At 43.3% G+C, this 11086-nt stretch overlaps 2 protein-coding genes and 5 non-coding genes across 7 annotated transcripts; 6 read left to right on the top strand and 1 right to left on the bottom strand.

Annotated features, from left to right (window-relative positions):
• Window positions 1-1098: 1098 nt before the first annotated feature.
• Window positions 1099-4494, bottom strand: LOC311339289 (uncharacterized protein). The gene is made up of 2 exons (XM_084464670.1): window positions 4237-4494; window positions 1099-3654 (listed from the first exon to the last, which is right to left on the bottom strand). Exons 1-2 carry the CDS (start codon window positions 4415-4417, stop codon window positions 2696-2698), a joined length of 1140 nt encoding a protein of 379 aa, XP_084320796.1. The 5' UTR covers window positions 4418-4494; the 3' UTR covers window positions 1099-2695.
• Window positions 4495-5932: 1438 nt separating this feature from the next.
• gnl3 (G protein nucleolar 3) lies at window positions 5933-11018 on the top strand. Its single transcript, XM_084464065.1, has 15 exons — window positions 5933-5978; window positions 6187-6245; window positions 6534-6674; window positions 6876-6995; window positions 7561-7641; window positions 7834-7969; window positions 8084-8187; window positions 8567-8711; window positions 8816-8903; window positions 9235-9412; window positions 9490-9632; window positions 9820-9953; window positions 10190-10314; window positions 10607-10676; window positions 10777-11018. Exons 1-15 carry the CDS (start codon window positions 5966-5968, stop codon window positions 10863-10865), a joined length of 1626 nt encoding a protein of 541 aa, XP_084320191.1. The 5' UTR covers window positions 5933-5965; the 3' UTR covers window positions 10866-11018.
• Window positions 7027-7160, top strand: LOC311339512 (small nucleolar RNA SNORA47). Its single transcript, XR_014633225.1, has one exon. It is a non-coding gene; the product is annotated as a small nucleolar RNA SNORA47 (small nucleolar RNA).
• On the top strand, window positions 8246-8374 carry LOC311339513 (small nucleolar RNA SNORA47). Its single transcript, XR_014633226.1, has one exon. It is a non-coding gene; the product is annotated as a small nucleolar RNA SNORA47 (small nucleolar RNA).
• On the top strand, window positions 9040-9113 carry LOC311339506 (small nucleolar RNA SNORD19). The gene has a single exon (XR_014633220.1). It is a non-coding gene; the product is annotated as a small nucleolar RNA SNORD19 (small nucleolar RNA).
• Window positions 9673-9750, top strand: LOC311339507 (small nucleolar RNA SNORD19). Its single transcript, XR_014633221.1, has one exon. It is a non-coding gene; the product is annotated as a small nucleolar RNA SNORD19 (small nucleolar RNA).
• LOC311339508 (small nucleolar RNA SNORD19) lies at window positions 10465-10536 on the top strand. Its single transcript, XR_014633222.1, has one exon. It is a non-coding gene; the product is annotated as a small nucleolar RNA SNORD19 (small nucleolar RNA).
• Window positions 11019-11086: the final 68 nt, after the last annotated feature.

Genomic DNA, 11086 nt, shown 5'->3' with positions numbered 1-11086 from the left:
TGTGCCAACCGAGTCATGTACTCAGTAATGAATTTGTTATCATGCAGGGCGGCGGTACCATGTGCCGATAGGGAAAACTACCGTTATGACAACTCATTCATACCCTCCGCTTTAAGACTGTTAAATGAACATCACAAGACTGTTACATTAATATAATACATAACCACAGCAACATTGGCTCTTGCACCCCGCTGCTCTGTTCTGTCACTGGCAGGTGAAGTGCGTGCGTGTGTGTACGTGCGTGCGTGTGTGTAATGATTGGGTCATGTGTAGGATGTTATGAGAGAGATATCTGTATGCAGGGTGATGTATGACTGCTGCAGTACTTACTTATTTATTTTTCTATTTCAATTTTATTACTTTTAGCCTTAATGGATGAGTTGGCTGTAAACCGAATTTCCCATCAAGGACTAATAAAGTAATCTGAATCTAAATGTGTTTCTGACTGACTTCTGTTCAACCGGATGACTGCTTCAGTTAAACCTCAAGTTTCATTACATGCTGCTTTGTACTTTTGTCTTTCGCGGTCACAAATCCTTTGTTTGAACGCAATCTAATGACGTTCTCTTAACAGCAAGAGCACATGTGTGACTACCATTAGGCATGTTATCTGGTAAACAGATCTGAATTGAATTCAGTTCAACAGTTTTACAAACATTAAAACAGCCACTACACCATCTGGTGTTTCCATTTGTTCCAATAAAACAATCTGGAGCAAAACATTAAGGTTTTAGTGTCTTTAGAATTCACAAGTCACTGGCAGCATAGAAACATGAACTTTGAATATCCATACATCCACCATGTTTCATGGTATCGTCACCATTAACAATAATATTGTTAATGGTGACGATACCATGAAACATGGCATCGTCACACATGAAACATGGTGGATGTATGGATATTCAAAGTTCATGTTTCTATGCTGCCAGTGACTTGTGAATTCTAAAGACACACATTTGGTAGATTCACAATATTATTGGGAATCTACCAAATGTCAACTCTTCAGAGCAGGAGTGAATCAGGTTTTGAGTTTGATTAGAATGAGGCAAAATAGTTCCCCACCTCAACATTTGGTAACCTAGCATACACACAACTTAATTTAAATTCATACTCAATAACTACTTTATTAAAAAATAACATTTAAAACACAATGATACAACACTGTATACAGTAATGTGTGTGTGGGAACGAAGTGGCGCCCCCAGGTGGACTTAAAAAAAGATTGCTGGTCGGCTCGGAAGTTTGGCAGCCCAATCGTGCTGCATTCAGGAAACAGAGGGGCATTAAAAACAGGACATTGTATTTATAATTCTATCAGAAATGACTTGGTTGAAATGTTACTTTAAAATGTATTGACATGCATTGTTTATTTAATATGCATTCTGAAATATACAAGAACATCCCTTTAGTTTATTTTTGCTGTGTTTGAAATTGATACCGTCAAATAAACGAGTTAATCTGATTCATAATTGTGTGAGGAGAAATCAACAGCTATTCCGGTCAAATGTGTTTCGCAATTTTCCCCCCACATGACATGAATGCAGCATTAGACCTGAGAGAAGTGAATTCCGTTGTTTAAGAAAGTCGGGTGACGAATAGACCAGGTACTAGACTTCCTCAAAACCCATCCATTCATTTGGATTGGCCATAAGAAAAACTATGTTTGAGAGAAAGGTTGTAGAAACATTGGTGAATACATAAACATCAGCACAGACTGAGCCTCTAGAAAAACGACCCCACATAGGTAACACTGGATGGTCTGGTTTGAGTAAAATTCCTTCATTTTGGAGAAATGCTATTATATAGTGCAGGTTATAAAAACTAGTGGTATTTGACAAGATACAAATATCTTACAAAACGGTAGATAGATTTTCCCATGAATGAGGTGGTAAATATAAATTGATAATGAGATATTGGGAGCGCTGCAACAATGCAAAAGAAAATACAACATAGTCAGTTTAAGGTTACTAGGGGCTCATGGTTAGCGTTGACATGAGTCTCCCATCACAACCAAAACGGCGGAAAACAAAATAGAAAACTGTTCAATCACACATTCAAGACTCCATCTCTCCTCCAAACAGACCGTTGACGTTGTAACCAGGTCTGGGGGGGGGGCGTATTGGCAAACCAACCAAAGATGACATCATCAAAAGCTAAGGAAACCAGACCAATAAAATACCTTGTGTTATTACTGCAAAGTGGATTATTCAACGAATGCAACATCAAGGAGTTTGATTAGTAGTCAATTCTGTCACTTTGACTTCAGCAACTTAAAGGATGCAACCAAAAAAAGATTGTTGGGAAATGGATGAACAAATTATTGAATTAATTTCAGGTTCAAGGCATGTGTGGAAGACTTTATCATGCTAATCATATTACTAATGAAAGACTAAATAATTCCGAAGCCTAGCTAATTACTCAGAATCGAGAAGAGTTTATATGTGTGAGAAGTTAAAATTAAAGAGACGTCTTAAACAGACTAATACACATCCTACAGCAGGGACTATGGCATAGAGACCACCGTTAGGTCAAAAGAATAAAACACTAATGTTTGTACGTTTCTAGTTCTTTGAAAGTAGGAAAAACGTCTCATTCGGCAGCAACTTTAGCTTTTCCTCTTTAAAAAGTGTCCCGTTTCAATGCGATTCACAAATTTCAGTTGGTTCCAACGAAAAAAACCACCCGCAGAGGGCTCTCATTGTCCTGAGAAGTAGGTCCCCTCACGACTGTGGGTCTGCAGGTGCCGCTTGATTTTGTCGGAGCGGCTGAAGCACTTGCCGCACACCGGACAGCTGTAGGGCTTCTCCCCCGTGTGGATCCTCATGTGCACCTTGAGGTGGGCCATCTGGGTGAAGCCCTTCCCGCAGATCTGGCAGCGGAAGGGCTTCTCCCCCGTGTGGCTGCGCTGGTGCTCCTGCAGGCGGCCGGACGAGCTGCAGCACTTGCCGCACACGCCGCAGCGGTACGGCTTCTCCCGCGTGTGCACCTGCACGTGCACGTGGAGGTGGCCCACGTGGCTGAACGCCTCGCCGCACACCTTGCAGCTGAAGGACGACAGGTGGCCCTGGAGCGGGGACTTCTGCAGGGAACAGTCCGCGTTGGCGCTCGCGCCGCCCTGGTTGCGCATGTGGGAGCCCTGACCCCGGCTCCCCCCGGCGCCTCCCTTGGAGCCCGCCATCTGTCCGCCGTTCTCCGCCCCTTGGATCTCTATGTTGTTCTCGTTCGAGCAGTTGGGGTTGACCGGGGCCAGGGGCTGGGGCGCGCTGCTGGAGGAGGTGGCTCCTCGGTGGCCTCCTCCTCCTCCGCCGGCGCCGCCAGCGCCGCCGGCGCCGCCCTCCGCCTTCACGTGTCTCGACGAGGCCCTGGGCGCCGGCTCCCTCTCCCGGTTCTCCACCCCCTGGCTCTGGGGGATGCTGGACGTGTGCGGGGCCTCCTGGGGGTAGTCGTTGCAGACGCGCGGCGGCGTGAACATGGACTCTGGGGTGCTGCACGACCCGTGCGGGCGGAGCTGTTGGTCGTCTCCCTGGTTGGACCGGAGGTCTCTCTTCTCCTTGATCTGGAGGGGGAGGCGTTCCTCGTGCCCCATGCTGGGACTCCACTCCCGCCTCGGGTGCTCGCCCTCCTCCTCATCCAGCAGGGCCATGGACGGACGGTCTGGGTGCACAAGAGCACAAGGGGCGTTCGTTAGTTCATCACTGGCGTCATCATTTGGACACGTCATATTTTTCTCTAAACAGACTCAGATTTGGGTTCATAACAATGTGTACCGTGAAATTATTTTACGAATGTAAGTTGTTGTAAAACAGCCACGTTGAACACAAGCGCTGATTCACATGCTGAACATGGCCTGCATGGGGCAAATAACAGCACAATATATATTTAACATAATATCAAGATATCGTTGCTAACGGTAGCTAGCTAACGAACAAAGGTTGCTACCTAACTAGCTAAGAGGTTAGCGGAGGCTCCACAACAGCTGAAGTTAATTGCTAAAGTGAGCCATCTGTACGTGGAGGCGTGCTAGGAAATGCTAAACCTGAAACCAGCTCTTCAAAACTAAACATTTGCACAGCGGTTCACGCGTTGAATTTGAGCGCCGCGTTTCCATCTGAAGCATGGGTTTTCACACAGCACTGGTATCAGCATGTTACGTTAGCTCTGGGCAGTGAGCTAGCGGCTAACAGTAGCAGCTAACCTGGCGTCAGCTCTGGGCAGCGAGCTAACGGCTAAGCTAACCTGGCCATATCTCGATCCCCGCGTCCCGCAGCCGCCGCCTCAGATGGTCATTCTCCCGCTCTCTCAGCGCGATCTCCTCCTGGTACTCCAGGATGGTGTCCTCGACAGATTTGTAGATCTCCTGCGCGGCGAGCATGAGCCGCTCAGTCAAAAACACGTTTAAAAACTGTAATTTGGTCATTTTCAAAGGTTGCAAGGTTCACTTTGTATCATCCAAAATGGACCAAAAAGATGCTTTACGGAGTCACGTGACGCGGAGTGCCTGCTGCTTACCGTAATGATGGGAAAGGAAAGGAAGTGGTCCTTAGAAAACAGGACTACCGTAATTATGGTAAAGGTAAGGGCCCTTAGAAAATGGGAGTACCGTAATTATGGTAAAGGAAAGGGCCCTTAGAAAAGAGGACTACCGTAATTATGGTAAAGGAGATGGCCCTTAGAAAATAGGACTGGTGGGAAAGTTTCACCAGCAATGGAACAATAGTAAGTAAGAGTTTATACAATCTGTTTAATGTTTAAAAGTTTTTTTGTTTTGTTTTTTACAAATAGACAAATTCCCGAAGAATACCAGGAATCTGAACTTTAACTTTCCATTAAAATAATTATCAATAAAAATTGTCACAGATAACATTACTGTGTGACTATATATATATATATATATATATATATATATATGAATTGGTGAATAAAAATAAATGGAAAGATGGAAATTAAGAAAAAATGTTGTCTTTGTGACATTGAGTGTTTGCAATTCTGGGTTGTATGAATGCTAACTTTTAACATTTGTACTATTGTTAAAGGGGTGATATCATGCTTTTTCGACTTTTCCCTTTGCTTGCGACTGTTACATGATGTATGTATACATTTTTTATGTCTGCTAAACTTGAACAATCTAAGTCTGAGCCAGGGGGAGTATTTGCGCCCCTCAATAAGTACGTGAAACAGCCCGTTTGCGTTCAAACTTTACTTCTGTAATAGTGTGACGTCAGGTTCTGAAGTGCAGAAGTCGCGCCTCCCGGCTACCCGCAATGTTTACAACTTCTCGGCGGTGGGAATTTGCTGAAGCACGCCCAAAACATTCGACCAATCGCAACAGACTCGGCTACTCAAGAGGGGGGCCTTATGGCATCACCAACAATCGCAAGAAGTTCTAACAACTGATTTATCTGTTCTCTGTGAATACAGCAAAGAAGGCCCCTGCGGGCATCCATACTTGTTGATCTAAAGTCTAGTCTCATGAATAATCCGTTTTTCTGGTTTTATATCATAGCCTACGAACTTCTGAGGGGCGTTTCCCGAACACTCTTATTTCGGAAGAAGGGAAGGTTTATGTAAAGACTTGTAAGAGCTTCCGAACCTCTGAACGTTTTGAAGACAGCATTAAAGCGACATCATACAAATCGAAAGAAGCTGAAATTGGTTTTGGAGAAATGAACAGTGTGAGAATAATAAGGGGTATTTTTTAACATACAGGCATGTAGCCCTGTTCTAGTAGTACCCCAAAATGCAATTATTAACCCTAAAGAAGCATGATATGGGATCTCTAAGGTTATGAACGTCACAATTCAAACATTGAAGCGTCCAGAGTTGTTCCCTTAGGGACCGGGACTCCTCCGGTCCAGTAGGGGGCGCCCCACAGACTGACCGATAGAATGAGAGAAAACGGAAGCGGATATCAGGACAGGACCCGTGTAGAAGACCTCATTCCACCACGTGCAGCAGTACCGTCAACATGAAGCGTCCCAGTGAGTACAGATAACAGACAGTTGTTATAGTTCGGGGTTGTTTACGGCACATTTAACATATAGTAATGAATTCAGCCCAAGTCATCAGTTGTTATGCGGTAAACGTGTGGTTTTAACTTGTATTCAGTAACTCGGAACATGGTGCAGAGGCGTCCATGTGTCTGACGGTCCATTACTGACGCCAGGCAAACTGTTCTGTTCATTCTAGAGTTGAAGAAGGCGAGTAAGAGGGTCTCCTGTTCCCAACGTTACAAGATCCAGAAGAAGGTGAGACACTGATAGACTAGCTGCGTAAAGATGTTTGTCACAGATTAATCAGCGTGCTTGTAGTTTGGTGTCGTGTTAGCACAGGCCCATGTTTATTTCCCCCCCATAACCAATACAACGCGGATACACATTGTACGCACATTAAGAGACAGTCAGTGTACTTTACCATCAATTTTAAGAATATGTATTGAATGCACATTGTCAAATGTAGACAATATCAATCTTGTATAAAACCATTGACGTTTGGGTATAAGTTGATATTATTATTGTGTTTGATTTGTGTTCAAGGTCCGAGAACACAACAGAAAACTCAAAAAAGAGGCGGGCAAGAAAGGAGTGGGCAAAAGAGCGAAGAAGGATCCTGGAGTCCCCAATATCGCACCTTTCAAAGAGGAGGTTCTCAGAGAAGCAGAACAGAGGAAGCTGAAGGTAATGTCCCAATCATCATTAATAATAAAATGTAAATATATTTAATCTATGGGTCAGATGTTGGCTATTTGACGGGGAACACCACACAAGTTGCATTTCTCAGACTGTCAAATTTAAGGCTAGAGTTACAATAGACCATCGGGTAAAGTTTACAACATACTCACTCATGCTTGGATGATGGAAACTTTGTTGCTTTTACAGATTGAAGAAGAAAAAGAGAAAAGGAAACAAGAAAAAAAAGATGAGCGAGCAAAGAGGAAAAAGGAGAGGGATGCGCCGCGTTCAGAAAGCGAGAACCCAAAGGCCAAGAAGGCTCGACTGGTAAGGGACCAGATAGTGACCAGTGAACTGAAGGAGGACTGAGAAGGTTACGCAGCTTGTGCCGTGCTGTAATAACTGGTTTATACCTCCAAGAGAAACTAACGGAACGCAACACGGTGGCTCTGGACCCCCACAGTGCTGCTTGATGCTTCGGTTTGACATTGAGTTTTGGGATCTCTAGTACTCCACACGCATCTTAAAATTGTACCCACAAGAAAATCGAGAATTTTTAACCATTTGTTTTAAGACTTCACTGGTAGGTGCACATGTCACCCAACGATGTCTGTACCATGAATTAAAAATGCCGCTCTGATTAACTACTTTTCTCAAAACAATTCCCTTATAATAAAAGCTGAAAATAAAAGGCTTTAGTTTAGATATTGACCCTTTTTTTCCCCAGAAAAAAAAAATAATATAAAGTATTTCCCCATGAAAGAGGCGAGCCCTAACTGACCTTCTCCCCGTCAAGCTGTTTAACTCGTTGTCCAGGAAAAAAATAAAATAAAACTAACTCTTGAAGCCTTTAAAAAACATGTTGAGCTAATTCTACACTTTTAATTCATAGGACACGGATGACAAGGAGGCGTCAAAAAAGAGTGCCATCAACAAATATACAAAGCAGTTTCTTTGTAATGAAATAAACACGGTAAGTCTGAGCTGCTTGTTTTTCCACACGCTGTGGTAATGCAAAATCAAGAATACTGCAGATATAATTTGCAAGAACAAGTGATTTATTTACATTGACTTTTAATTTTCTGTCTTGAAGTCTGGGATTAATTGTTAATGATTGTTAACATTCTTTTAAAGGTAACTGGTTAAGTTGTGATTCCCATTTCAGGTAATTGATCAATCTGATGTCATATTAGAAGTGTTGGACGCCAGAGATCCCCTGGGCTACCGGTGTCCACAGCTGGAGGAAGCGGTTCTCACAAGGCCTGGCAACAAGAAGCTGCTGCTTGTCCTGACCAAAATAGGTTAATATGTAGAAATGTGGCACATTCTTCAGATACATTAACAACTAAGTGACTTCCGCAATAGATACATTGGCATTTTTCCTTCTAACTTGGGTAACATTTTTTTCTATAAAGATTTGGTGCCTCAGGAAAATGTGGAGAAGTGGATCCAGTGTCTTGAGCAGGAGTTTCCAGTTGTGGCGTTCAAGGCGTCTACGCAGCTTGTGGACAAAACCGTGGTAAGGAACTTCATACCACCAAGTACCGAAACAAGGTCACCTTTAGAGCTATATTTGAAGGAGGACTGAGAAGGTTACGCAGCTTGTGCTGTAATAACTGGTTTATACCTCCAAGAGAAACTAACTGAACGCGACAAGGTGGCTCTGGACCCCCACAGTGCTGCTCGATGCTTCTGTTTGACATTGAGTTTTGGGATCTCTAGTACTCCACACGCATCTTAAAATTGTACCGACAAGAAAATTGAGAATTTTTAACAATTAGTTTTAAGACCTCACTGGTAGGTCAGATTGTTTTAGTTAAAATTTTCTCAAAACCATTCCCTTGTCATAAAAGCTGAAGAAAAGGCTTTTATTTTATATATTTACCTTTTTTTTTCAGCAAGAGAAGAAGCGGCGATTTCCTGATTCGCTTCTTGACAAATCCCGAGCTTTGCTGTCTTTCGGTAACACCTGTCTCTTCAGCCTGCTGGAGAGCTTCCAGGCCACCTCCAAACCCGAAGGCACACTCAAAGTAGGCGTAGTCGGTGAGTGTGTTCATGGTGCTTTCTTTCGAAGGTCATTCCAGAATATAACTAAATGGTTGGGTGCATGTTCAACTGTAATACTCACGTTAAATGCGTTTCCCCAGGCTTCCCTAACGTTGGAAAGAGCAGTCTCATCAACACGATGAAGGGGCTACGGGCGTGCAATGCTGGGGTCAAGAGGGGCATCACAAAGTGAGTCGATCTTATCTTTGGTATTTAACAAGACACTTTCCACACGTGGAAGATTTCTATAGTATGGCCTTAAACCAGCACTTGATGGTGCCCTATACAATATATGTAGGCCTTTAAAATAATCTGGATTCCAGCAAGGAAATGAGGACACTAACGCAAGTCTTGATTTACCATGAAGACTTCTAATCCAACTCTGATCCTGCTGTCATCCCATATCAATGTGACAAAATCAACCTCCAATAGAACTGCCCTTTTTGTAAATCCTACACAATGACCCAGGTGCTCTATAGTGCACGCACGGCTTGATCTCACTCTGGTAACGTCCCACCAGGTCCGTGCAGGATGTGTTTATCCAGAAGAATCTAAAGTTGTACGACAGCCCGGGCATCGTGGCGTCTCCGTCCAACCCGCCGGCCTCCATGGCCCTGCGGAGCCTGCAGGTGGAGGAAGGAGAGGAGAAGGCTCTGGAGGCAGTGAGGACGCTGCTGAAGCAGTGCGACAAGGTCCAGGTGAGCGGGTTAGGATAAGGAGATGATTGCCCCCGTTAAAAGTCGATTTGCATTTTGACTTTTTTTTTTTTTTTCAGGTGATGCTCCAGTACAACGTACCAGACTACAGAAACTCTTTGGAATTCATAACGTTATTGGCAAAGAAACGTGGCTATCTGGTGAAGGGTGGAGAGGCTAACATGGAGCAAGCAGCGACCACCTTCCTGGATGATTGGACAGGGTGAGGGCTTATGTTCTGCTATCAAGTCTAAATGACGCACGAGGAAATGAGGACAATAACGCAATGTCTTGACTATATTATGAAGACTTCTAATCCAACTCTGATCCTCAAATGTCACGTGTTCATGTAATGAGAAAAAAAGGAAGCACGTCTTTTAACATTTAATCATTGTTCCAATACTCCGCAGGGCCAAGCTGAGTTATCACACTAGGGTAGAGAGCCTCAGCCTGCCTCCTTACCTCTCTGATACCATGGTTACCGAGAACAAGAAGGGCTTGAATCTCAACAAACTAAAAACAGGAAACGAGGCAACTCTTCATGGTATGTGTATTCCAGATTCTTTTTAATAATATAAACTGTTGAAATTATAAATCCAGGGTTAGTTAGCCTTTAACGGCTTTCTAAAATGACCTTCAAACATATTTTTTATTGTACGTTAAGGCTGGAATCATTGCCTCTTTTAAAGGAGCTCAAAGGTGTTCACGGGTTTTTTTAGGGAAACAAAAGATTTAAACCACATGTTCTTCGTATGGCTGATGACCTTTTCTCACCATCAGGTGTTAAATATCCCAACAAGGCCAGTAGCATAAGCCTGATTTCTAAAGGCCCCACAGCCGGCCTGTTGACTCCCACAAACGCCGTTCAGAAGCCTGTGCCAATACCGAAAGACGAGGCGAAAGAGGTAACTTTAATCCCAGTGCACCCACAATCTATATATGTTGTAAGACTTGAGTAGCCACATACTTGATGTCTGTTGTGGGGCTTCAACAGACCATTTTGACCCTCACAATTTAGATGTATGCTTCCTTTTTAATCTGTCTGGATCCCAAAAAGGAAATGAGGACACTAACGCAAGTCTGACTCTATAATGAAGACTTCTAATCCAACTCTGATCCTGCTGGCCAGACGCACTGTATCAACGTGATCTGAGTCCTCCTTGGTTCATGAGACCTAAGTCCTTCTACTCTTTCCAGCTGCAGGAGCTCAACAGAGAATCTGGACCAGCTGAAGAAAACATGGATGTACAGAAAACCGTTAACAAAAGTAAGTAAATATCCTACAATACTGTTCATTAATATCCTACAATACTGTAAATTACTATCATACAGTACATTAAATTGATTTTGTGGCATTTCTTTTACAGGTAAAAGCAACAAAGTCCAATTCCAGTCAGTTCCAGTTGATATCAGCCCAAACGACGACACCTATGACTTTAACACCGATTTCAAATGATCACCAGCGTCGCTTTCAGTGACTTGAAATACAAGAATCAAACGGATACTGGCCATGGACTATGTTCTTCTGTAATGTTAAATGTTTAAAGTTGATTTATGAACTTCCTTCAGATTGTGTATATAGCCTACATTTAATAAACAATTAATGGATCTCTTATGTCTCCAACAAAAAGCCTGAAGCTCCTTCAACACCTTTCAGAAGTGTAGTTGGGAGAAAGG

Source organism: Micromesistius poutassou (assembly GCF_964030765.1).
Source record: "Micromesistius poutassou genome assembly, chromosome: 2".
Taxonomy (NCBI): domain Eukaryota; kingdom Metazoa; phylum Chordata; class Actinopteri; order Gadiformes; family Gadidae; genus Micromesistius; species Micromesistius poutassou.
Note: the sequence above shows the minus strand (reverse complement) of the source record. Positions and strands in the feature narration are given on the sequence as shown.

Bases quoted from the DNA above. Each gene is read 5' to 3' on its own strand.
- gnl3 (XM_084464065.1), top strand. The intron at 8,188-8,566 runs GTAAGGAACTTC...TTTTTTTTTCAG, and splicing joins AGCTTGTGGACAAAACCGTG to CAAGAGAAGAAGCGGCGATT. The intron at 10,315-10,606 runs GTAACTTTAATC...TACTCTTTCCAG, and splicing joins CGAAAGACGAGGCGAAAGAG to CTGCAGGAGCTCAACAGAGA.
- LOC311339289 (XM_084464670.1), bottom strand. From the start codon at position 4,417: ATGACCAAATTACAGTTTTTAAACGTGTTTTTGACTGAGCGGCTCATG. The intron at 3,655-4,236 runs GTTAGCTTAGCC...TTGTGCACCCAG, and splicing joins GGGGATCGAGATATGGCCAG to ACCGTCCGTCCATGGCCCTG.